This window comes from Ochotona princeps, chromosome 2, assembly GCF_030435755.1.
Source record: "Ochotona princeps isolate mOchPri1 chromosome 2, mOchPri1.hap1, whole genome shotgun sequence".
Lineage (NCBI taxonomy): Eukaryota > Metazoa > Chordata > Mammalia > Lagomorpha > Ochotonidae > Ochotona > Ochotona princeps.
The window spans coordinates 30,763,882-30,791,237 of record NC_080833.1 but is presented as its reverse complement, the minus strand read 5'-3'; the positions used below and the strand labels follow the sequence as shown (position 1 = coordinate 30,791,237).

General features: G+C 44.3%; 1 protein-coding gene across 1 annotated transcript in view; it reads right to left on the bottom strand.

Annotated features, from left to right (window-relative positions):
• The window catches only part of ZMPSTE24 (zinc metallopeptidase STE24), a 38,056-nt gene extending 14,430 nt beyond the window's left edge, over positions 1-23,626 (bottom strand). Inside the window, exons 1-7 of the mRNA XM_004591534.3 lie at positions 23,218-23,626; positions 21,326-21,472; positions 18,957-19,043; positions 15,541-15,657; positions 15,002-15,154; positions 13,264-13,405; positions 5,354-5,538 (exon numbers count right to left, since the gene is read on the bottom strand). Of these exons, the coding sequence (XP_004591591.1) occupies positions 5,354-5,538; positions 13,264-13,405; positions 15,002-15,154; positions 15,541-15,657; positions 18,957-19,043; positions 21,326-21,472; positions 23,218-23,340 (954 nt within the window). The 5' untranslated portion in view covers positions 23,341-23,626. The remainder of the gene's footprint in view (positions 1-5,353; positions 5,539-13,263; positions 13,406-15,001; positions 15,155-15,540; positions 15,658-18,956; positions 19,044-21,325; positions 21,473-23,217) is intronic.
• Between the last annotated feature and the right edge of the window lie 3,730 nt (positions 23,627-27,356).

Genomic DNA, 27,356 nt, shown 5'->3' with positions numbered 1-27,356 from the left:
TTCCTACACATCCACAGCGTGGAGGCAGCAATGACGGCAACGTGCAAGGTCTGGAATGTATTTCCATCTCCTGGTTTCGGCCCTGACCCAGCCTTGGAAAACTGTGGGCATTTGCAGAGAAAACCAGCAGACGGTAGAGTGTTCTGTTTCTGTCTCTCTAGCTAAAAGAACTTAAAAAGACAAATTAGGTACAGTATGAGATTAATAGCAACAACTATTAATAGGACAATTAAAGCAACAATGTAATAAAAGTTCCATGAACACAATCTCTCTTGAAAGAGCCAATATCTGGGCCCGGCGGTGTGGCCTAGCAGCTAAAGTCCTCGCCTTGAATGCTCCAGGATCCCATATGGGCGCCAGTTCTAATCCCAGCAGCTCCACTTCCCATCCAGCTCCCTGCTTGTGGCCTGGGAAAGCAGTTGAGGACGGCCCAGTGCATTGGGACCCTGCACCCGCGTGGGAGACGTGGAAGAGGTTCCTGGTTCCTGGCTTCGGATCAACACAGCATCGGCCCGTTGTGGCTCACTTGGGGAGTGAGTCATTGGATGGAAGATCTTCCTCTCTGTCTCTCCTCTCTGTATATCTGACTTTGTAATAAAAATAAATAAATCTTAAAAAAAAAAAGAAAGAGCCAAGATCAAATGCACTATTAATAGTTTGGATGTTCTGAACCCTGAGTAACTGAAACCTCAGATAATAACTGAGGATAAAGGGGGGAATGCTACACTTGTTTTTAATTATTGTCCAGGAGATTGGAACCAAAGTTGGGTGTTCCACGTGAGTGGCAGGGACTACAGCGCTTAGGCCATCTTCTGCTGTCTTCTAGGGTATACATGAGCAGGATCCTGGATTAGAAGCAGAGGAACCAGGACTCAATCCAGGCACTCTCATATGGGATGCATGTGTTCTACGTGGCGTCCTAATGGCTGCATCAAGCACATCTGTCCTGGTCCTTGCTTTGTCTATAAAAGGCCAGTTTATTTATTTTTAAGATGCGTTTATTTGAAAGGCAGAGTTAGAGAGATGTTCCATTTGCTGAGTCACTCTCCAAATAGCTTCAATGGCCGGGGCAGGACTGGGACAAAGCCAGGAGAGCAGACCTCCATCCTGGTCTCCCACCTGAGTAGCACGGGCCCAAGCTGTCAGGCCATCTTAGACTGCTTTCCTAGGTTTATTAGCAGAGAGTTGGATCAGAAGTGGAACAGCTGGGACTCAAACTAGCACTCACACAGGATGCTGGTCTCCTAGGCTCCCACACTGCAATTTAATTTACCGCATTACAATACTAGCTATTTTGTATTTTATTTTTTATTATTCTTGTTACTTAATTTACTTGAAACAGGCTATTTGTTACCCTATTTGTCTTCTGAAAGATAAAATTCAAAAAGTGTGTTTCCTAAATATCTATTAAAATGCAACAGCTATTATGCAGACATCCATTACAATGTTAACTACAGTTATCACTAAGTATTTCAGGGACTTTGGCTTTCTTTTATAATCTTTGGATAAAAAAAAATTAAACATTTCTCATTCAGACTTACAGACCATTTTGTGTGCTGGTGTTTGCAGCGTAGTGGTAGTGTCAGGATCCCATGAGCACTGGTTCAAGTCCCAGCTGCTCCCAACCTAGCTCCCTGCTCATGTGCCTGGGAAAAAAAAAAACGGATGACCTAAGTACTCGGGACCCTGTAACTCATGTGGGAGACCTGAAAAAAGCTCCAATCTCCTTACTTCATTCTAGCTCTCTCTGTCTCTCCCTCTCTAGATGTGCATGCTAACTCTACCTTTCCAATAAAGGAACTTAGTATTTTAAAAAAAATTTCATGTACTACCTAAAATCATCTTACCAATAAAACACACTCTGGGGAGCAATACAGGTAATGACTGCTGAGTCAGCCTTTGACCTTTTCCTTCCCTGTTCATAACGGTCATCACCAAGTACTTCAATTCCATCCATTAAAGCTGCTGTCCTTACTCAGACTTTCATTATAAGGCAGGCCCGCTCATTATTTCCCATGCTTATCTTGATACAGTAGGCCCCTACAAGTCTCTCTGCTTTCAGTCTCTACTCTATCCGTTATGCTGGCACTAAATTTTTAATCTTCATAAGGTAAGTTACGGCCTCTACTCAAATCAAATTAAACTTTCCAGGCCACTGGAAATGATCACTAGATGTCTTCCGCAAACAGCATTCTGCAACTAGTCTTGCTGTACCATTCTATCTTCACAAGAATCCATTTAATCATTAGTCTTAGAATACGAATCGAGTATTTTACTGTATCCAAGCTTTAGTCATTCCTTATCATGAACCTGAAATTCTCATCCCCAAGTCAAAATTCTGCCTGGTTCAAATGTTCTCTCACCTAAGAAATCTCTCTGACCACCAGGCTGCATTGTATCTGAATTCCTAAAAGCCAACTCATGACATTTATCACACTCTACCTTCTTCACCTATGAGCTGTTTGTCTCTTCTACTTCAGGTTCTTCCAAGTAGACCTGTGTCTAACATATATCTTGTCTTCTCACTTGGATATAAATGCCAGAATATTTGTAGTAATTCAAAATAAAGCAGGTTGGATACAGTGCACCATAGCCTAGCAGCTAAAGTCCTTGCCTTCCATGTGCCGGGATCCCATAGGGGCGCCGGTTCTAATCCTGGCTGCTACACTTCCCATCCAGCTCCCTGCTTGTAGACTGGGAAAGCAGTCAAGGACAGCCCAAAGTCTTGGGACCCTGCATCTGCATGGGAGACCCAGAGGAAGCTCCTGGCTTCTGTGTTCAGATCAGCTCAGCTCTGGCTGTTGTGGCCATTTGGGGAGTGAATCAGCAGATGGAAGATCTTCCTCTCTGTCTCTCCTCTCTCTGTATATATCTGACTTTCCAATAAAAAATAAAAATAAATCTTGAACAAAAAATAAAGCAGGCACTTCAGGAAGCCAGCAATGTAAATCAAAACTCCATTAGATAAATTTCAAACAACTACCAGATCACTTCTGTGGCTAAAGAAAAATGTCCTCAAATTGTCTGTTTTCTTTAGTTTGCTTGTAAATTGGTAGACCACTAGATAGTGTCTGGATTTAGCTATAATGTAATACAGTCTGCACAGGGATGCATTTTAAGCAGGTGACTGTGGAACTTGCAGTTCTCTAATGTGATCACTGTATCATCCTTTTTGGACTTCGTGCTGTTGTTAGGGACCTTGTGCTGTCTAAGCTTACAATGCTACAACTCTTGGTCAGAGCAAAGTGACTTTTATTTTAATATACTAACTAATGCAATAATATCTATTAAAAAGATGAAAGAAAAAGGATAATCAAAAGATTGCCACTCAGTAAGCACAGAATGTTATTTCATCTCTGTTTATAACAAGTGAGATACCTCATCAGAACAAGTTCTCAGAGTCAAAACAAATGTTTAAATGATAATCATGGGGGGAGCGTACAGGGAGGGGTTGGGGACACCTCAGAGCCTATGAAACGATGTCATAAAACAAAATGCAACAAAAAAAATTATAAGCATTATTTTTTGGTACTTCAAATATAAAGAGTACAGGGCCTAGAGGCCAAAGTCTTCGCCTTGTACATACTGGGATCCAATATGGGTGCCAGTTCGTATCTTGATGGCTCTATTTCCCATCCAGTTCCCTGCTTGTGGCCTGGGAAAGTAGTTGAGGACGGCCCAAAGCTCTGGGACCCTGCATTCATGTGAGAGATCTGGAAGAGGCTCCTGGCTTTGGATCAGCTCAGCTCCAGCCATTACGGCCACTTGGGGAGTGAATTAGTGGACAGAAAGTCTTCCTCTCTGTCTCTCCTCTTCTTTGTATATCTGACTTCCTAGTAAAAATAAATAAATCTTTTTAAAAAATAGAGTACAAAGTATTTCACATGTTATTTCATTTAATCTTCACAACACTAAAAGGTAGGCATCATTAACTGGATGTTTTCAACCAAGACAGCTCTTTTCCCTGGGATGGCTGACAACATTTGGAGATATTTTTGGTTGTTACCATTCTGGGGGAAGAGGGACACTGCCACCTGCTGTTAGTAAGGAGAGTCCAGGGATCCATTATCCACGCTAAGAAGCCCAGGACATCTTACAAAACAGCTACCCAGTTTGGCAAGTCAACAGTGTCGAGGCTGAAAAACCCTGCTGCTAGCCTCATCTTTCACTTGAGAAAAGATGAAAAAAAAAAAGAGAGAGAGAGAGAGAGAGGAAAAAAAATCAAAGATTTAGAGAGCTTGGAACTGACATTGTGGTTCAATGGGTTAAGCTCCTGAGAAGCTGCTCCACTTTCAATCCCACTACCTGCTAACAAAGCACCTGGGAAAACAGCAGATGATGGTCCAAATACTTGGGCCTCAGCCACCCATCTGGAAGACACAGATGGAACTGCAGATTCCTGACTTCAGCCTTGACTAGTCATGGCCCCTGTGGCCATTCGAGAAATCAATCAAAGGATAGAAGATTCCTTTCTGTAGTTCTAATTAATCAACTAATGAAAAAATAAAAGGATTTAGAAAGCTTAACCTACTTGCCAAAGTTACAAGTCAGTAAGTGAACAGGGACCTAAGATCCTCTCTAAATGACACCCAAGCCAATGGCAAATTCCATTGCATGTACCTTGATGACTCTTCCAGAGAAAATCTCTATTGTTCCTAATCACTGGCCCTTGGCCCCTCCGTTTAGTGCTGGCACTTCCAGCATTTCTAGGCAGCATCGGCAAACCTCATCCAGGAAAAGGATTCAGAAGCAGCTTTCTTAAGCAAGCCTCCTCCTGTGTTTCACACTCGATATCCAGTATTCAGAGCTTCACAGTAACAAGGGCCATGTTGTGGGATGATTGTAGGAATGTCTTCCCTTTAGACTATAAATTTAACAGAAAGGCTAGCTTCTTTATTTATGCTTTCTTCATGCCACAGAACATATCTCAGGTCACAGACCATTCATAATTGTGTCAAATTCATAACATCAAATAAACAAAGCAATGTATCCAAGGATAAACAACTACCACATGACATAACCAGGATTCAAATCCAAGTCTCTCTGTTGCCAAAGCTTTGGTTGTCTAAGTCTCAGTGAATCTAAAAGTATATGTATGCAAGTATGTATGTAGTGAAAGCCCTGTTTCATAACAGCTTCCAATGTTAACACGTACTTTCTGTAAAAGTGTGCAGAGTAGCTGGTACATAGAAATAGTGGTCATCTCTCCCCAGTACCAGAACAACTAAGACTACGGTGTTTTTCCTTGAGAGTCTTCCTGAATACTACCCTCACTGCTAGAACTGCTGACTACGTTGTCAAAGAAACTACGAACAAGACTAAGGCAGAGTCTCTTAGGAAAAGAAGAACTCACTTTAACTTTAGCTTTTTTTTCTTCACTGTCCCCTTCTCCATCACTGCGGGGTTCCATGCCAGCCTCCTCCTGCAGGTCTTTGTTTAGTACAGAGTACTCTTCTAGCAGGGTGTCAAACAAGACTATTCGCTTGTTCTTGAAGAAGCCATAAAAATAAGCATTGCTGTGGGAAGAGCGTTTAGATCCTAAAGAAAGACAGTTCAAAGCAGGGAATATAATTAAAAAGTCTGGGGTCCTTTGTAGAGACTCCTGGAAACTGAATTAGTGGACATTAGCATTTTCAACTTGTTTAATACCTGAGACAACTGCATTGACCTCAGTCGCCGCCAGCAGCCCAGCGTCGGGTTCCCTGCATTCCTGCCAACATTTATGCTCACTGCTGCTGCACAGTAATGCCTGGGTCAGTAAAGCTACACACCCAACAGCTGCGGAAGGACTAAACCATGATAAACAGGAAAAATGGAATTCTAAGCAGCCAGAAAAAAAAACAATTTTCAAGAATCTTAATAAGGAAAAGCTCATTGTTATCACTGTGAAAGATACAAGCATCGTGTGTATAAGGTCTCACCATTGTCATAAAAAAAAAGTACATGTAATTAGAAGCGTAAATGTAAGCCTGATTAAAGATACAGCCAAACACTGAAGAGTTTAGCACTGGGTTCTAGAATCAGGGATTTTTATTTCCTTCCCCCACCACCTTTTTAAAAAAGATTTATTTTATTACTGAAAGATCAGATCCACAGAGAAAAGGAGCAAAGACAGAGAGAAAGATATTCTATTCTCTGGTTCACTCCCAAGTGGCCACAATGGCTGTGACAATCCAAAGCCAGGAGCTTCTTCCGGGTCTCCCATGTGGGTGCAGGGTCCCAAGGCATTGGGGCATCCCCCACTGCTTTCCCAGGTCACAAGCAAGGAGCTGGATGGAAAGTGGAGCAGCAAGAATACAAACCAGCACCCACATGGGATTCCAGTGGATGCAAAGTGAGGATTTAGTCACTAGGCTATCACTCCAGGCCCTATTCCCTCCTTTCTACTTTCCCTAAGACTTTTTTTTATTATTATTAATTACATTGCATTATGTGACACAGTTTTATAGGTATTGGGATTTCCCACCCCCCCGCCCAAACCCTCCCCCATGGAGGATTCCTCCACCTTGCGGCATTGCCACAGTTCAAGTGCAGTTGAGATTCTTTCATTGCTTTTCCTAAGACTTTAAAAATAAGCATATTTGTTTAGTCAGGAAAAACAATTGGGTTATTTTTATGAAGAATCAAAAATAAAACATACTTAAGTTTGTAACAGTGGCTTACACTATTATTTATGGTTAATTTTTATTTTATTTATATAATTTTTTTAATTTCCAAAGGTTCTGCACTGAATAGTGAGCTGAGTACAGCAATTAAGAGTGCAGACTTGGATCTGGCACTGTGCAGCTTAAGCCACCACCTGCAGTGCCAGTCTCTCATAGGGGTGCCAGTTTGTGTCCCACCTGCTCCACTTCCAACACAGCTTCCTGCTGTAGCTCCTGGAAAGCAGTGGAGGATGGCCCAAGGTCATAAACCCTTGCATGTATTGGGAGACCCAGAAGCTTCAGGCTACTGGCTTTGGCCTGGCCAGCCGCAATAGCCACTGAGGATAGAGCTCTCTCTCTTTCTCTGTCTCTTCCCTTATGTCTGTGTAATTCTGCCTTTCAAATAAATAAGATTTTTAAAATAAAAAAAAACTTTTTTATTTTATAAATAAAAATAAATTAAAATGTATTATCAATTTATTTGTTCATATTTATTAATAAACTCATTTGCTAATATTACTAATCCATCAATTTAATGAATTATTGATATGATACAAATAATCAAATAATGTATTTGATCATATTATGTTAATATAAATCATATACTATATAAATAGAATATATTGTTGATTTAATAAATTAGTAATATATTAAGTTAATATTAATAATAAATAAAGATAAAAAACAGCTCCAATCTTGGCTCTGCCAGATGCTGCAGAAATTTAGGAGAGTTTGCAATGTGAGGATACTCATTGGGATGGATTACGTATACATACAATAGTCTGAGTAAAGTGTTAGGAATACTGCCTGATCCACATAAACTAGTCTACTTTTATACCTGTTTTTAAAGAAATGGGAGTGGACACTGTGGCACGGCTGCTGCTTGGGATGCCCACATCCCATCTGAGAACAGCTAATTCAAGCCACTACGTGCCTCCCACCCAGCTCCCTGCTAACATATCACGGGAGGCAGTACTTGAATTCCTACCATCGCCAGGCCTAGATGAAAGGCCTGGCTGGAGTTTCTGGCTCCTGGTTTCAACTTTGCTTAGCCTTTGCTGCTTTCAGCACTCAGGGAATGAATCAGCAGATGGAAAACCTCTGTGTGTCTCTCTCACCTTCTCCCTTGCTTTTCCTTTCAAGCACACAGATAAATGTTAAGAACTTTTTTTTTTTTTAAAGATTTTATTATTATTGGAAAGCCGGATATACAGAGAGAGGCGGAGAGACAGAGAGGAAGATCTTCCATCCGATGTTTCACTCCCCAAGTGAGCCGCAACGAACCGGTGCGCGCCGATCCGAAGCCGGGAACCAGGAACCTCTTCCGGGTCTCCCACGCGGGTGCAGTGTCCCAATGCATTGGGCCATCCTCAACTGCTTTCCCAGGCCATAAGCAGGGAGCTGGATGGGAAGTGGAGTTGCCAGGATTAGAACCGGCGCCCATATGGGATCCCGGAGCTTTCAAGGCTAGGACTTTAGCCGCTAGGCCATGCCGCCGGGCCCAATAATAATTTTTTAAAAAGATTTTTTATTTTTATTGGAGAATCAGATTTACAGAGAGGAGGAGAGACAGACAGGAAGATCTTTTGTCCACTGATTCAGTCGCCAAGTGGTTGTAATAGCCAGAGCAACACCGAGCTGAAGCCAGGGGCCAGGAACTTCTTGTGGATCTCCCATGTGGGTGCAGGGTCCCAAGGCTTTGGGACATCCTCAACTGCTTTCCCAGACCACAAGCAGGGATGGATGGGAAGCAGGGCTGCCAGGATCAGAACTGGCGCCTATATGGGATAGAGGCCAGAGCTTTTAGCCTCTAGGCTATCTCGCCAGGCCCAAGGATGATGATTTTTTAATTAATTTAAAGCTTTCTTAGAACTCATCCAAAGTTAGTTATGGAAGTAACAATAATACAAGTAAATAAAATTAAATTATTGTCTTTGAATCTCTAAGTGTGGTCTAAGGAATCCCTACATCAAAATCACCCAGAGTGCCCATCAGAAGCACATACCAAAAACACCCATCAAGCAAGAATCTCTGGAAACGGGGTGTAGGAATCTGTTAGCAAGCCTTCCATGGAATTCCTATACTGATTAAAGTTGAAGAGTACCCCGGTGGGCATGGCAACATGGCCTAATGGCTAAATCCCTGCCTTGCACATGACGGGATCATATAAAGGCACTGGTTTGTGCCCCGGCTGCTCCACTTCCCTTCCAACTCCCTGCTTGTGAACTGAGGATGGCCCAAAGCCCTGGGACCCTGCAAGCACGTGGGAGACCCGGAAGAAGCTCCTGGGTTTGGACTGGCTCAGCTCCAGTCATGGTGGCCACTTGGGGAGTGAACTAGTGGCTGGAAGATCTTTCTGTCTCTCCTTTTCTCTGTAAATCTATCTTTCCGATAAGACTAAATAAATCTTTAAAAAAAAAGAAAAAAAAAAAGAGTACCTCTGTACTAAACCGAAGCTTTCTGTGTCATACTGTCAGCCATGTAGCAGACACTCAATAATGCTTCTCTACAGGAATGCAATAATCTATTTCAGCATTCCAAAAGTCAAAATTTTCAGGGCCCAGCGGCATGGCCTAGCGGCTAAAGTCCTTGCCTTGAAAGCCCCGGGATCCCATATGGGTACCGGTTCTAACCCTGGCAGCTCCACTTCCCATCCAGCTCCCTGCTTGTGGCCTGGGAAAGCGGCCGAGGACGGCCCAAGGCTTTGGGACCCTGCACCCTTGTGGGAGACCCAGAGGAGGTTCCTGGTTCCCAGCATCGGATCGGCGCGCATCGGCCCGTTGCGGTTCACTTGGGGAGTGAAACATCGGATGGAAGATCTTCCTCTCTGTCTCTCCTCCTCTCTGTATATCTGACTTTGTAACAAAAATAAATAAATCTTAAAAAAAAAGTCAAAATTTTCTGTGCAAATGTAAGGCTCATCCATCGACAGCTTCATACTTCCTTCATGCCATGCTATCTCAGTCAGCCTCTCAGCAGTATTAGACACACAGCTAGCTTGATCACTTCCTCCTTGACACACTTGCTTCTCCTGGCTTTTTTTTTTTTAAGGTTTATTTTAATTTTATTGGAAAGTCAGTTATATAGAGAGGAAGATCTTCCATCCAATGATTGACTCCTCAAGTGATCACAATGACCCGTGCTGCACTCAGCTGAAGCCAGGAGCCAGGAGCTTCTTCCGGGTCTTCTTCTGAGTCTCCCACACGGGTGCAGGGTCCCAAGGCTTTGGGCCAACCTGGACTGTTTTCCCAGGCCACAAGCAGGGACTGGATGGGAAGCGGGTTGCCGGGATTAGAACTGGTGCCTATATGGGATCCCGGGCATGCAAAGCGAGGACCTTAGCTGCTAGGCTACTGCACTGGGCCCTCTTCTCCCGTCTTTTAAGACCTGATTTTCTCCTGGATTTCTTCCTACTCACATGGCCTCTTCCCTAATACTCCTTTGCTGGCTGTTAGTCCCTCTGCTACCTCTCGTCCCATCTCTTCTTTGAGTGCCCTTATCCATGGCATTAAACACCATCCATGTGCCAGGGACTTCTAAGTCTCCCTGTCTACTCCGTCCTCTCCACAGAAGTCCAGACAACCTATCCAGTCACTCAGCTGACCTCTCCCTATGGATGTCTATATATTTGGAAGCTGTTTTCTTGTTTGTTTTCTTTTCCTTGCCCAGTATGGATATCTTCCGTCATAGTTTAGGAAATTTTACACCATGAAAGTCTTGTGAGAGATCACTTCTCATTTGAAAAATCTAGAAAACCAGAGATGTGCCTCCCCAACACTCCTGGAAACTAGCCTCATGCCCTGGGTTAGTCAGTCAAATGCATCCACTGAGGAACAAGAAACAGGCAATGAGGGATGACTTCTGCAGGTGCGAGTGGTCACTACTGGATCTGGTGTCCAAGGTGGCAGCAGAAGCATCCTCAGTGGACTGACTTGGCAGTATAAGTCAGTCCTAGGTCCCAGCCTCTCTGCGTAACTTAGGTCACTGCCTACTGCCTAAGATCAGTTAACCCAACCTGCCTGGGGATTCTGTGAGCCTTCACGCACTGTTTCAATAGAAAATCCTTAAGACAGCCACAGTTGGTTTCTATTGCACACAGAACTGCAACAAACATGTTTAATTGATATTTCAATGCGTAATGCCTCCAGAGAACACTTTAATTCCCTATAAACATGTTCTCTCAGTTTTTTCCCTCCTAGAGAACACACCATTTACCCAACTGCTCAGGTCAAAAATCTAGGCCATTATCTTTGATGTCTCTTTCCCTTTTTCCCTGAATACAATCTCTAAAACCTGGCTCAAATGTATCATCTCTCTCTACCAACTACTACTGTTCTAGCCTAAATAGCCATTATTTCCTACTTAGACCATTACAACAGCCCTCCTTGCTTTCACCCTCCCTCTTCCTATAATCCACTTTCCATGGTAGTGCAAGATACTATGAAAACACAACAGACCACGGCACTCTCACATCTAAACCTGTTGATAGCTTTCTCTTACTGAATTTAAAATAAAACTCAAACTCCTTACCTAAGTTACAAAGACGTATGGGGTCTAGCTCTTGCCTAGTTGTCAGAGTTCCTCTCCTTTGTTCTGCTATGCTGCAGCCACACTGGACTGCTTCACATTCCTTGACGAGACAAAACTCTCCAAGGTCTTCCTGCTGATCTCAGCTGGACCTATCTTCAACTTTCAGCTTCGCAGCCAGCTGTTCAGATGACCCCATCTAAAGGATCTACAGTCCTCCCACATCAGCTCACACTAGTAACGCTCTGCACAGCATTTGCTATCTGATGTATTTTTTTGAGAGCAGGACTCATGGCCTTTCTCTACAATATTCTGATCAATTATAAATCTGCAATGTGGGTTATGATTATTAATAACATTCACTCATTCAAAATATTTTTAAGGACTGTTAAGTATTGTTAGCAACAACAAAAACATAATTACACATGAGCGTAATTGCTGTTCAGCCAAGGCTAGTTGCTCAAAGTCACGCAGGTAATGTGTGGTAGAGTCAGGATTCAAACTTAGTACTGACTCCAAAGCCAATGCTCAAAAATGCTACCTTACACCTCCTCAAATCTTGACTTTCCATAATGTCCCAGCTCATGTTATAACCTTCTATGAAGCCTTCCCTATTTATCCAAAATGGAAATAGCATCAACTATATTATATAGCTAAGATATATACATATGGTTGGTATATATGTACCTATCACACACTGATTACTTCTACAGTCACACGAACTACCATTTCATGTTATCTGATTATAACTTAAGTGATTAGCAACTTAGACTGCCCCTTCAATTAAAGTCCCTCAGAGACTGCTCTGTATTGACTACTGTACTAAGAGCTTAATTTCACAGAATGGGAAAAAGAAAAAAAAGGGGCTACAGATGTTAAGTAGCACCTGGCTTATTTGTCTACCATCTCTCCACAGAATATTATTCTAATTGTTCTTGCAGCTTAGTTGTATAGCTTCAGAAGCAGCTAAACATCAGAGAACTCTACATTCTTCTAGTTGGTAGTTCATTCAGTTGTGACCGTGTTCTCCCTGATGCTGCAGCTGTCATATGCAAAACCTCAAGTGTCTCTCAGTCTCTCTTCCTTTGTCTAACACAGCCATTTCTGACTGGTGACAGTTTACAGCAAAGATCAGCAAACTATGGCTCATGGGCCAAATCCAACCTGCAGCTTTCTTTATCAAGTTTTATAAACTTAATAAAGCTTATTGGAACATATTCATGTTCATTTGGTTATCTATCACAGATGGTTATTACTGGAACAGCAGAATCGGAAAGCTGTGAAGACTACATGGCCCGCAAAGCTGAAATAGCTGCTTCTAGCCATTTATAGAAAACACCTGCCAAACTGGAGGGCTCAACGGAAACTCAACGGGGTGAAATGAATCACTCAATAGTCCATAGTTGGTAAGCAACAGAGGCAGGACCAGTTGCATTCACCTATAAGGATTTCAATGTAGAGGTTCCCAAAGTCTAGGTAATTTTCCACTCCATTTCTGTAGGCTTCCCTAGGACTTGGTAATTTTATGAAACTACTTAACTTTCAAAATAATTATCAAAAAAGCAGAATATAACCAATGTGAAATATGTAATGGTACTACAATTTTTGGTAATTTACAAGTTAAATCAGAGTCCTCCAGAACACTGGATATTTTCCTGGAGTTGACCCAGCCAACAAGATTATTTCTTGCTTATGACCCATCAAACAAGTTAGTGTTAAGTAGAATTTAAAGATTTAACGATTCAAATCAAATACCTACAAGAGTGAGGCCAGGTTCAAAAGTGAATCAGTCAAATATAACATAAAGCAGCAAGGAATAAAAAAAGACTCAATCAAAAATTAAAAGCAATACTGTAAAGCTAACCAACCACAGCTGCAGTCCAGAATAGACTATCAGGCTACCAGTTTTTATCCCTGGACTATGCCTTAAAGTCCCATAAATCTTAAAAAGTCAAAATGTAAAATTCTAACCTTTAAATACTAAAAATTTCAATACACAGCTAATTTATAGTTTATTCTTTCACTAACAATTTAAAAATAAAGTCCCATAAAAAAATTCGAACAAAACTCTCTTGCTCCCAGGTAGCCTTACCTTCTACAACATACACCTTTGTCAAAGGAAAGTCAATATTCTTTGCCATCACTTCGATTTCTTGCTTAAGCTTTCCCTCAGGGAGAGGTGTGAATTTGTCAAATAAAGGAGCAATGTAATCCGCATAGATTGTGACAAGGACCTGAAAAGCAGATGTCAGAGCAGCTTAAGAATATATTCTTACAGAAAAAAGAAAAACTATTACACAGATCTAATGGTATTAAAAACAAATACGTGGACTCCAAATTTGAAAACAGAAAGCTTATCTCCTGTGCTCTAGTATTCCCAGACCCAAAGTGCCAGATAGAAAGAGTTCACTATTCGTTTTGACGAATTAAATAAAATTGAGTAGTTTCAATAACACAACAAAACTGTGAATTTGATTTTAGGAGAAAATGCTAACTAGAAGTGATTATGGTTTCCAGGTGGCAATAAACAGTTCTTCCAAAACTATCCTGGGAAACAAGGAGCGGTAGTCTAGTGGCCGGGATCCCATGTGGGTGCCGGTTCATGTCCTGGCTGATCCACTTTCCTTCCAGCTCCCTGCTAGTGGCCTAGAACAGCAGTGGAGGATGGCCCAGGGCTTTGAGATCCCGCGCCTGTGTGAGAGACCCAGAAGAGGCTCCTGGCTTTGGGTCAGCTCCGCTCCAGCCATCTGGGGGCATCAGGGGAGTGGACCAGCGAATGCAGGATCTTTCTCTCCTTCTCTCTGCATATTTGACTTTCCAATTAAAAAAAAAATAAATCTTAAAAAAAGAAAACTATCCTGGGGATTTCTGCTTCTTTGTGAGCCAATCATAACATTTGGATTCTGAAGTCTTTGCTCAAAGAGGAACCAGAGCTTGATTGTGTCTCTACTTAGTCCGCTTGTCTTCTGCAGCTCCTACCACACATCTACCAACACTTCTGCATAAGCTGTTTTAGATCATTTCCTCTTTTTGACTTTATCACACAACAGATACTGATATGCTAACCAGCACTCATTTTTTTTTTATCTTGATCCCACTAGTAGGAAGTAAAGCAACGAGCATCACTTAATTGTAGCTGAATTAAACTTGAGCATCAGTGGAACTGAAGAGCTGACAGATGATATTTTCTGGGGGCTGTGAAAAGATGGCTGGGTAGCATCATATCACAAAGCAGCTTCAAATATAGGATGTGGAAGTGGTAAATACGTATGGGAGGGGAAAACAGGTCAGAGGAGTAGTGTAGAGGTGCAAGGAAGGAGAAAACAGGTGGCTGGCGGGGGGGGGTAGGCAGGAAAGGAAGAAGCAAAGCAAATGAGCAAAAGAAGGAACCCAGAAAAGGGAGGAAGGACAACAGGGCGGGGCAGGTAGAGAAAAAGTGCAGAAAAAAGCTAGAGAAGTGCGTTAATGCTTTCTCTCGTCCCTCCTAAATCTATTTTCTCTTCAAAACATTCTGATTTTCAGGCACTGGGGATCAGTCAAGAAAAATCTTTAAATGATCACTCTCAGTTATTCACTCTAGTGGCCATGCACTTTCAGCCCCAAACAGTCTGACAACTGGATTGTTTAAAAATGGCTAACAACTAGTGTCATGAGAGTCAGTACAAAGAGAATAAAATTTGTAGTCAAATTTCTACGCTCAAAAGCAGATCCCCAAAGAGAAGCTCTTCTGAGAAGCTACTTATATTTCAATGCTTTAGAAACTGATCGCACACTAATGAAGATTAACTTACAAAATGGAACTAAGGAACTTTGTAAAAGTTTTTACTCACCAGGGAAACAACTAATGTGAACAGCCAGGCATAAATAAAAAAATAGTCTCCTCCAATTTTAATAATGTAAAGAAGAAGTGAAGACACAGGCAATAAAATACACTGAGTCACAACAAATTTCTTGATTGCATCCTTCATGAAGAAGTCTAAAGTCTGAAAAAGTAAATATCACACCACAAGAAACTGAGACATTGATCTTGCTTTTTACAACTTTTTAACTAGTAAGAGCACATAAAGAACACATAATTGAAGCAATTTTTAAAACTACATTATACTACGTGGCCTAAAGCAATAGATAAATGTTTTGCATTTAAATTTAAAATCAATTCACTTACATAGTTACTAACACTACACATTTATGTTCATTGATGCTAGAAGAGTTTAAGGCAAGACTAAACTATGATCTTTACCATATCTGCAGTTCCTTTATTCCCCAACTAATTCATTATCTAAAAACAGAAAACTGTTGAAATTACCAACCCAGGACAACAGCACAGAAAACCTCATTTAAAAGAGAATATTTTCATTCTCCACTATACCTGATGATTGAAGCCATGTTTTTCTTCTATCACAAACGTGTTATAGAGACTCCATGGCAAACCAGTCAATGCGCTGAAAAGTGTAGCCAACAACAGAAACACCAAGGACTGAGTGATCTAAGTGCAACAAGAAACAAATGGCAGTTTTTATGCTATAACACCAATTATTCTTCAAACTACTACCCACCGGCACACAAGAAAGTTAGGGCTTGGGAGTTTACCTGACAGGATTCAACCACAGGGTTGGAACAGGGGGTGGGTCATGTTAGGCTGGATCATGACACTAACTAGCATACAACAGAACCAGGCCTGGAGACAGACTCTGTGGGGGATATGTGGGCTCACCTCTAAAGGAATGTAAGACCCACTGGTTTGCTCAAGAGCTGGGAATGGTAATGGGCTCAAGAGCTGGGAATGGTAATGGGCCAAACTAGGCATGAGTATGGAACACACACTCAAGGGAACTGGGGTTCGAAACAGGTGGGTCTGGTCCAAGCCACACACCCACAGGTGCACCCAAGGATTAGGTATTGGGCGGGCTGGGACGCAACACACACCAACACACATAAAAGCCGAGACTGGGGGCGCCACCTATATTGGGTAAGGGCCCACCACCCATTGGCACACATGAGATCTGGGTCTGGGAGTGGGCCTAGTGGGCTGGGTGGCCTTAGCTCCTACCGGTGAACATATGAATCAGGGTTGGGTGTTGGTCACGCTAGGCAAGGCTGTTCACTTGCCAACAGGTGTGTGAATCAGTTCAGACAGGTGAGCCTCACGGAGGTTCAAACCCGGGCCAAACTGGGCAAGACTGGGCCAAACCATAGCACAGTGGAATGCAGAGGAGCCAGGATGGGGTGCAGGCCATGCCAGGATAGGCCATCACACCTGCTGATCTGCATGAAAGCCAGGGATGGGGCGGGCTAGGCAGGCTGCAACACCCACCACGAAGAGTTCAGAGTCCTATCTTCAGGTTTTGGCCTGGCTCAGCCTTGGCCATTGTAGCCATCTGAAGAATGAACCAGTGAATAAAAGATTCCTTCTCGGGCCTAGCGCGATAGCATAGTGGTTAAAGTCCTCGCCTTGAATGCTCCAGGATCCCATATGGGCGCCGGTTCTAATCACGGCAACCCTGCTACGCATCCAGCTCCCTGCCTGTGGCCTGGGAATGCAGTTGAGGACAGCCAAGAGCCTTGGGACCCTGTACTTGGAGAGCGGAGGAGGCTCCTGGCTTCGGATCAGCTCAGCTCCAGCCGTTGCAACTGCTTTGAGAGTGAACCATTGGGGCCCGGCAGCGTGGGCTAGGGGCTAAAATCCTCACCTTGAAAGCCCCGGGATCCCATATGGGTGCCAGTTCTAATCCCGAAAGCTCCACTTCCCATCCAGCTCCCTGCTTGTGGCCTGGGAAAGCAGTTGAGGACGGCCCAAAGCTTTGGGACCCTGCACCCGCGTGGGAGACCCGGAAGAGTGAATCATCAGACGGAAGATCTTCCTGTCTCTCCTCCTCTCTGTTTATCTGACTTTGTAACAAAAATAAATAAATCTTAAAAAAAAAGAGGGCCCGGCGGCGTGGCCTAGCGGCTAAAGTCCTCGCCTTGAAAGCACCGGGATCCCATATGGGCGCCGGTTCTAATCCCGGCAGCTCTACTTCCCATCCAGCTCCCTGCTTGTGGCCTGGGAAAGCAGTCGAGGACGGCCCAATGCTTTGGGACCCTGCACCCACGTGGGAGACCTGGAGGAGATTCCAGGTTCCCGGCTTCGAATCGGCGCGCATCGGCCCGTTGCGGCTCGCTTGGGGAGTGAATCATCGGACGGAAGATCTTCCTCTCTGTCTCTCTTCCTCTCTGTATATCTGACTGTAATAAAATGAATAAATCTTAAAAAAAAAAAAAAAAAAAAAAAAAGAGAGAGAGAGTGAACCATCGCTTGGAAGATCTTCCCCCGTCTCTCCTCTCTGTATATATGACTTTCCAATAAAAAATAAATACACTTTTTTTTAAAAAAGATTCCTTCCCTAACTTCACCTTTCAATTAAAATAAATAAATCTTAAAATATAAAATAACTTGAACAGTATTTAAGAGTAAAAGTATTGTGGCATAGGTTAAGCCAGCACCTGAAACATGGTTCAAGTTCCACCTGTTCCACTTCTGACCCAGCATCCTGCTAACACACTGGGCAAAATAAAAGAAGATTGCCTACCTACCTGGGTCCTTATCACCCTTGTCCTGGCTTTGGCTAAGCCCAGCACTGGCCATTGAGGCCACCCAGGGATGATTCAGTAGATCAGAGATCTCTTTCCATCTCTTTCTCTCTCTGTAACTCTGCTTTATAAATATATATAAATATATATAAATATATATAATGATTCATGGAGGGACCGGGGTGGTGACTCAACTGGCTAATACTCCACCTCTAAGCGCTGGCATCCAATAGGGCACTGGTTTGTGTCCAGTTGTTCTATTTCCCATCCAGTTCCCTGCTTGTGGCCTAGGAAAGCAGTCGAGGACGGCCCAAAGTCTTGGGACCCTGCACCCATGTGGGAGACCAGGAAGAAGCTCCTGGATCCTGGCTTCGGATCAGTACAGCTCTGGCTGTTGCAACCACTTGGGGAGTGAATAAATGGACACAAGATCTTCCTGTCTGTCTCTCCTCCTGGCTTCAGACCGGCTCAGCTCCAGCCATTGTGGTCATTTGGGGAGTGAACCAACAGAGGTCTTTCTCTTTCCTTCTCTGCAAAAATCTGTGTTTCCAATAAAAATAAATCTTTAAGAAAAAATTTATTTGAAAGACCGAGTTACATAGTGGAAGAGAGAGACGTTTTCATCCTCCCATTTCACTCTTCAGTTGGCTGCACAGACAGGGCTGTGCCAAGTCAAAGCCAAGATTTGAACCAGCACCCATATGAGATGCTGATGCCACAGAAAGAAAATTAGCCTGTTACATCACTATACCGGTCCCCTCAAATAAATACATTTTAAAAGAAAGAAATAAAATGCAACAGTAGCTGGCCATCCAGAGATTGTTTCCGAGTTCTCCTACATCTAAGTGCGACCTAACTACTCGCCCACTAGTGAAATCTGAATGCACAGAACATACATCACTTCAGGACCAAGGAAGCTAACAGAGGGTATACTTTCTCCACTGTGTCTGGGGCACTGGAGGCCAAAACTAGAGCTGTGAAGAGATGGTCACTCCTGACTGACCAAACCTACCAGGAATACTAACGTTGAGCTGTTTCACAATTGAGAAACAAACTGTTTTGACAACCACTGAAATTCTGGAGTTTATTATACTAGTTAGTACTTTCTGACAGCGTGGGTGAATGAGAACCAGAAAGACAGAAAAGTCAGTCTAATAAAGCGCAAAAAATTTAACTTACAAAGACTCTGACAAAATCTGCTAAAGAACCACATACCTCATATTCTGGCCCGAAGCCAGCATAACCACAGAACCGTCCAGAGAGTTTCCAGAGATAAGGGATTCCTCCAAAGAGAAGAATGAACTACAAAACAAAACATATCATCGTCATATCAGAACACTGCCAGAAACTATCATATGAGACTACAAGACAAGTTTTTATGAAGAAAATCATTATTTTTAAAAAATATTTATTTTTATAGGAAAGTCAGATTCCCAGAGAAGAAAGACAGAGAGGAAAAATCTTTCATCTGCTGATCCACTCCCCAACTGGCCACAATGGCCAGAGCTGAGCTGATCCGAAGCCAGGAGCCCGGAGCCTCCTCCAGGTCTCCCACACGGGTGCAGGGTCCCAAGGTTTTAGGCCACGACTGCTTCCCAGGCCACAAGCAGGGAGCTGGATGGGAAGTGGCGCAGCCAGGATTAGAACAGGTGCCCATATGGGATCCCAGCAGATGCAAGGCGAGGACTTTAGCCACTAGGAAACTGCACTAGACCCAAAATGGTTATTGTTTTTTTTTTTAAAGATTTACTTATTTTTATTGGAAATTCAGATTCACAGAGAAGAGAAGAGACAGATAGGAAGATTTTCTGTCTGCTGGTTCAGTTCCCTAGTGGCCACAATGGCTGAAGCTGAGCTAATCTGAACCCGGGAGCCAGGAGCTATTCCACTCAAGATCCAGTTCCCTGTTAACGCAACTGAGACAGCAGTTGGATGGTCCAAGTCCTCAGGTCCCTAAACCCGTGTAGGAAAACTGAATTAAGCTTGAGGCACCTGACTTTGACCTTGCACAGCCCAGACATTGTGGCCATTTGTGAATTCTGATACCCAAATCAGCATAATCCATAGTCCCATAACAAAGGCCCCTCAGAGAGGATTTTGGACAGAACAAACTAAGCCACAGCTTCTGAGGATATGTTAGATATGCAAATTCTGGGCCCAGCCCAGCAGCCTAGTGGCTAAAGTCCTTGCCTTGAGTGCGATGTGATCCCATATGGGTGCCAGTTCTAATTCTGGCAGCTCCACTTCCAATACAGCTCCCTGCTTGTGGCCTGGGAAAGCAGTCAAAGATGGAACAAAGCCTTGGGACCCTGCACCCGCGTGGGAGACCTGGAGGAAGTTCCTGGCTCCTGGCTTCGGATCGGCACAGCACCAGCCGTTGCGGCCACTTGGGGAGTGAATCATCGGACGGAAGATTTTCCTCTCTGTCTCTCCTCCTCTCTGTATATCTGACTTTCCAATAAAAATAAAAAAATAAATCTTAAAAAAAAAAAAAAAAGAGTGGATGAGAGGAAAGAAAAGGGCAATCCTGAGATATCACTATGTGAAACATCTCCAAGTCAGAATATATAAAATAATAAAGGTCAAGTAAGCAATGACCAGGTCAAAAAGGACCTCACAAACCAACAAGAAATGTGGACTTCACTCAGAGGGAACCAGTGGGATACTATGGTCAGAACTGTGCTTCAGGGGGCTGGCACTGTGGCACAGTAAAGGCCGCTGCACTAGCATCGCCTATGCATGCAAGTTCAAGTCCTGGCTGCTCAACTTCTGGTCCAAATCCCTGCTAATGTGCCTGGAAAATTAATGAAAGATTGTCCAAGGACTTGGGCCCCTGCAGCCATGTGGGAGACCCAAAAAAAAGCTCCTGCCTTCAGCCTGACCCAGATCCACCACTGCAGCCATTTGGGGAGTGAACCAGCAGATGAAAAGCTTGCTCACTGTTGTTCTCTCTCTCTCCCTGCAATTCTACCTTTCAAATTAATAGAGCTTTTGGAAAAGATCGTGGGGCCCAGCACAATGGCCTGGTGGCTAAATTCTCACCTTGCATGCAGTGGGATCCCACAGGGGTGCCAGTTCATATCCTGGCTGCATCTCTTCCCTTCCAGAAGTTGTTCCTGGCTCCTGATCAGCTCAGCTCCAGCCATTGTGGCTACTAGGAGAGTGAACCAGTGGATGGAAGTTCTTTCTGTCTCTCATTCTCTTTATAAATCTGACTTTCCAATAAAAATAAATCTTTTTAAAAATTGCAATTAAAAGAGATTCCACTGGTTGTAATGTGGAGGATAATGGATGAGACTGAAGCCAAAAGCAGGAAGGCCAAGCAAGGAGTGCTACAAAAATAACCACATCAGGACACGTTCTCTTTCATGCTTGACCTCCGGGTGACAGTGGCCATAACCTACAATTTCCAACTGCCTGCACAGCTCTGCGCCTGCTCCTTTTGTTCCACACCCTCATCAATATCAAAGGTTTGGAAGCCGTTCGGGGACTTGTAACGCAAGTGTCCCAAAAAATACAAAACTGCAAACGATCACAGCAAAGTGCTGAGCAGTAGCCCGACTTCCCTAGCAGCGGTTACTCACAGTGCCTTCAACCTCCGAGTAGAGTCCTGACCAGAAGCTGAATGTGCTCTTATCCAGCTGATACAGTCGAGATTTCTCAAAGGTTTCGGAATCCATGATCTGCCCCAGCTCTGGTGGTACCCGAGTTGTTGTTTTATATATCCGCCTCTGAAATATTTTCAAGAAGACACTTTAAGGCGACAGTCCATTATTCTTTACCATAGCAGGACAGCTGAACAGTCAAACACTGAAGGATTTATGGCTTTAACTTGTTATGTAAGCTTGCTGGAGAGTTCCACACATACACAAACTGGATCAAGTAAAAAGACATAGGAAAATAAAAGGAGAACTAGGTAAAATTAAACTCAGGATCTTATCGCACTTGCGTGTACACATGTAAACCAAAGTCGCAGCAGCACAAGGGTACAACTCATTCTGAAGTAAACAGTCCTAGAATACAGAAAAAGTCATGAGCAAGGGGAACAAACAGGCCAGCCATGAGTGTTAGCAGTGACTGGATCATTGAATTTGGTCCTAGAAGCCAAAATGAAAGGAAACTTGAGAACAGAATCATATCACATCGACAGGGAAGAGCAAGTCTCTCATGCTATGATACTTTACAAGGAGATCTGTAAGAAGTCAGAAGGGCTAATATGTAGTCAGTCTCCAGCAGGCTGTTAAATTTCTCTGTAAAAATATGAAGTCTTGGGCCCAGCGTGGTATCCTAGTGGCTAAAGTCTTTGCCTTGCACGACCCGAGATCCCATGAGTGCAGGTTTGTGTCCCCCTCCCTAAAATGATCATCGCCTTGCACATGCCAGGAGCCCATATGGGGGTCAGTTCTAATCCCGATGGCCCTGCTTCCCATCCAGCTCCCTGCTTGTGGCCTGGGAAAGCAGTAGAGGATGGACCACAGCCTTGGGACCCTGCACCTGCGTGGGAGACCCAGGAGAAGCTTCTGGCTCCTGGCCTCAGACTGGCGCAGCAACGGCCGATGAGGCCACTTGGGGGGTGAATCATCACATGGAAGATCTTCCCCTGTCTCTCCTTCTCTCTGTAAATCTCACTTTCCAATAAAAATAAAATAAACTAAAAAAGAAGACAGAAAAAAGAAAGACACCAGAAATAGGCAGACGCCAATGAAAACTTCCCACTTCAAACACAAGCAGGCTGTAAAGGTGCAGAGGGAAGAGCGTACGCAGCTTGCAGTAAACAGCCCCAACAGTTAAGAGAGAGAAAGGCTGGCCTGACCATTACAGTGACCACACTGCCAGCACAACAGAGTGCAGAGCAGGCCCAGCAACAGGGTCAGCAGGCACAGCATCCGGTCTCTCCGCCAGCAAGTAGTGCCTTATGGGAACTGCTACAAGTAACTTTCATTTCCTCCTTTACTGCTGTAGTCTTCAAAGAAAATAATAAAAACGCATTTACGAACCGCAAGGAGTTTTTTTGAAAAAAAAATTTTTTAAGTATGTATACATTAAGGAGAGAGAGAAAAAGGCAGCAGTTTCTTGAAAGAATTGCAACACCAGAAAATGGTTTCCTGTGGTGGTGCCTGGTAACAGCAATGTCGTGGGGGAAGATGGGACACCAACAGCTTGGCAGCTTCCTGTTAAAGGCTTATGCCAAAGACAGAAAAGGATAAGTTCAAGACCAAGGATCCTAGGATGAATCGAGCAGACAGCTCTTGCCCTTCCTCAGGGCCCCACGGGCACGGATCCCACGCCAAAGTTAGGAAAAACTTGGTGGATGCACCAGGGACCCCTCGAAGCCACAGCCCGCGCCTTCGGGCCAAGCTTGGAGGCCGAGGGGCGCCGACGGGGTGGGATCCCGGTGACGGAGACAGGGTCGGGGCCGCGGCTGGCCTAGGGCTCGGCTGCGCGTTGGGTTCAGGCGGGCACGGTCCTGGCTCACCTGCCGCTGTGCTAGGAAGGTCTCCCAGAGATACACCGTCCAGGAGAAGAGCAAAACGGCCCCAAAGATGCGCTTTTCGGCCGGCATCTCCCACACCGAGTCCAGAGACGCCCACATCCCCATGGCCACCGGGTTCCACCGGCTCCCTCAGCGTGCGCCGGTGCCACACCGTCAGCCGTCCTGCTCGGCGCGACCTCTGCTGTGTCACAGCGATAGTCTTCCCTTCCGAGTGCTCCCAGCAAACACATCCGTCCGCACCGCAGCCGCTCGGCGCGGATTCCCCAAAACAATCCTCCCCCTTGGCGGGTCACGCGCCTAGAGAAGCCCCGCCTTCCTCGCTTCCGGCTGAAAGTCCAAAACCCGAGTTCCGGCCCTCGCTTCGTAGCGTCGCACCGATTGTCTTCCTCTGCACGCTGCACTGTTCGCGGGGTTCCGGCTCTCCCAGTTTCATCGGCGGCTGCGCGACGGAGCCTAACAGGGCTGCGCCGTCCGCTGTGCGCGTCCGGTCGGCTGTCGGGGCTGAGCGGGACTGACGCCTGAGGTAGCTGCGAAAGGGGCGGAGAAAATCCTGCCTCGGAACCGGCGCTGTTCAGACGCGGGGATGCGCGTTAGAGTGGACGGAAACGATGAACATTAGACTTGAAGATCTCGTTTCGTCCATTCCGGTCGTAGTCAGAGGCGGCATTTTGTCCAGGAGCGAGCGATCCCGGGCACAGAACAGGAAACATCTGGAATGAAAGGGTCTTTTACTTTATCTAGAGCACAAACTTGGATGAAAGCTCATTGCTTTTGGAAGTAAAATGTGGTCAGTGGGGATGCCTGTTAACACATTTGTTTGGCCTCAAAGGCAAAGTCAGAAGTTTTCTCACTGGGAGTAAATCTGACTTGGATCTCTGGAAGGTCCGCTGCTAGTTTGCATAATTATAATTTTCACAATAATGAGCTGTACTTGCATTTAAAATATTTTAAGTTACAGGCATATTGTAATTATGAGGATGTGCTGAAATTAACACTATCTTCAATTTTCAACCCTGTCACACACCTCTGAGAGTAATAAGTATTATTACAAGTCACTTGAATAAAGGGAAAGACTCATGAAACAACCTATTTTTTTTTAAGATTATATTTATTTTATTATAAAGTCAGATATACAGAGAGGAGAGACAGAGGAAGATCTTCCGTGCTGTGCTGATCCGAAGCCAGGAGCCAGGAGCTTCTTCTGGGATTCCCACGCAGGTGAAGGATCCCAAGGCGTTGGGCCGTCCTCGGATGCTTTCCCAGGCCATAGGCAGGGAGCTGGAAGTGGGGCCCATATGGGATCCCAGTATGTGCAGAGCAAGGACTTTAGCCACTAGGATACCGAGCCAGGCCTGGAAACATTAGTTTGCTTTTGGCATGTAACATTGAAGAACTGATTGATATTACTGCACAACTGTCATCATTCCTATCTACTCACTTATGTGGATGATATTTCTCAGCACTTGCATCTATGAAAACGAGGAATAGAATTGAAACTTAGCATTAAGAAATATCACTCAAATATAAATTTACATTACACTTTATAGGATGAGAGTAGAACTAAACATAAAGTAGAAGTGATTAAAGAAAAAGCCTAAATAAGAGTGTGGAAGAGCCTATTAAAGCATTATTTAACGGATGGTGGTAGTTATTCAATTGCAGTAATACACAAAGCGTCTTCCAAAAGTTAACAGAAAATGTGTTATGAAAAACTATGCATGGGGCCCGGCGGCGTGGCCTAGCAGCTAAAGTCCTCGCCTTGAAAGCCCCGGGATCCCATATGGGGGCCAGTTCTAATCCCAGCAGCTCCACTTCCCATCCAGCTCCCTGCTTGTGGCCTGGGAAAGCAGTTGAGGACGGCCCAATGCATTGGGACACTGCACCCACATGGGAGACCCGGAAGAGGTTCCAGGTTCCCGGCTTCAGATCGGCGGAGCACCGGCCCGTTGCGGCTCACTTGGGGAGTGAATCATTGGATGGAAGATCTTCCTCTCTGTCTGTCCTCCTCTGTGTATATCTGGCTGTAATAAAATGAATAAATCTTTTTTAAAAAAAAAAAAAAAAAACTATGCATGAAAAAAGAAAAAAAAAACAACTATGTGTTGGGGTAGGGGCAGCACAGTAGCTCAACAGGCTAATCTTTCACCTGCAGCAATGGCATCTCAAATGGAAGCCAGTTTGAATTTGCCATGATGGCGCTCACACCCCACAACAGTACCTATCTCCTCATATTGTCAACATCCAATGAGAAAATTCACTTAGCTCTTAGCTATCCATGTACCTCTGATTAAGTGGCCAGTCAAGGTTAGCTACTTGCTCGCTATAACAGGGAGAGCAGCATCAGAGCCTGAAGAGATAAGAGAACAAGAGGCTGGTGCGAAATTTTTAGAAGCCAAAACTAACTGCAATTCACTTATTAAAAAAAAAAAAATAGTATGCAAACGACCAGACACTGTTTCAGGAGCTGGGACTCAAGCAGTGATCCAAAGTCCTACCTCTCCCAGAATGGCATTTTATGGGTGGCGGTGGACAGAGTGTTTGACAAGCAATAAGCAAATATGAGACAAGAAAGTAGAGGTGGTAATAAGTGCAATGAAATAAAACCAGGGAAAGAAAAATATAGTGTGCAGGTGAAGTCAAGGTAGGTATAGTTCAGGTTAGCAGACACCCGAGAATGTATCAAAAGAAGGAATAGAAGGAGCCAGGTGAGTAACTAGGGGAAATACCAATCAAAGAACAGGAAGAGGAAAGACTGCAGTTGACCAATGATTAACGTCTCCAAGGAGATTGTGTGCAAAGGGTGATTTATTCATTTTATTACAGTCAGATATACACAGAGGAGGAGAGACAGAGAGGAAGATCTTCCGTCCAATGATTCACTCCCCAAGTGAGCCGCAACGGGCCGATGCGCGCCGATCCGATGCCGGGAACCTGGAACCTCTTCCGGGTCTTCCACGCGGGTGCAGTGTCCCAAAGCTTTGGGCCATCCTCAACTGCTTTCCCAGGCCACAGGCAGGGAGCTGGATGGGAAGTGGAGCTGCCGGGATTAGAACCGGCGCCCATATGGGATCCCAGGGCTTTCAAGGCGAGGACTTTAGCTGCTAGGCCACGCCGCCGGGCCCAAAATTTTATCATTTTTTTATTAGAAAGTCAAATATACAGAGAGGAGGAGAAATAGAGAGGAAGATCTTTCGTCTGATGACTCACTCCCCAAGTGAGCCACAACGGCTGGAGCTGCGCCAATCTGAAGCCAGGAGCCTCTTCCAGGGTCCCAAAAGCTGTGGACCATCCTCCACTGCTTTCCCAGGCCACAAGCAGGGATTGGATGGGAAGTGGAGCTGCCGAGATTAGATCTGGTGCCCATATGGGATCATGGCACTTGCAAGGTGAGGACTTTAGCCACTAGGCTACTGCAATGGGCCTGATCATGCAGATTTAAAGAAAAAAATTGGATCAGGTGCAATGGCACAGTGGCTATATCCTCACCTTAAATGTGCCAGGAGGCCACAAGGGTGCCAGTTCCTGTCCTGATTGCTCCACTTCCCTTCCTTCTCCCTGCTTCATGGCCTGGGAAGGCAGTAGAGAATGGCCCAAAGCCTTTGTACCTGTGCCTGCTCCGGAGACCCAAGGAACTTCCTAGCTCCTGGCTTCAGATCAGCTTAACTCCAGCTGTTGAAGTCACATGAGGAGTGAACGAGCGGACAAAAGATCTCTTTTCCTTTTCTCTGTAACCCTGCCTTTCCAATAAAAATAGTTCTTAGTTTTTTCATTTTATTGTTATTATTTTATGATGCAATTCCATAGGCTGTTGGCATTTCTCTTATCCCTTCCCCAATTCCCTCCCCCCCCACCTAGTTCCTCTATGTAATTACTAAAATATAGTTCTTCATACACAGTCATATGTCTGTCATTGCGGGCATGGACAATGGCAGAGGTTCCAGCATCCTATTGTCAAGATATAGTAAACAGTTTCATTATAAGTCCATCTTTGGAAGTAGAAATGCATACTACATTGTGCCCTCACATCTAGATGTTAGTCGCCATTTCCCAGCTACTGAACATCCCCTTAAATGAAAAATCATAATACAAAATCAACAATAGAAAAATAGAAATTTACAATG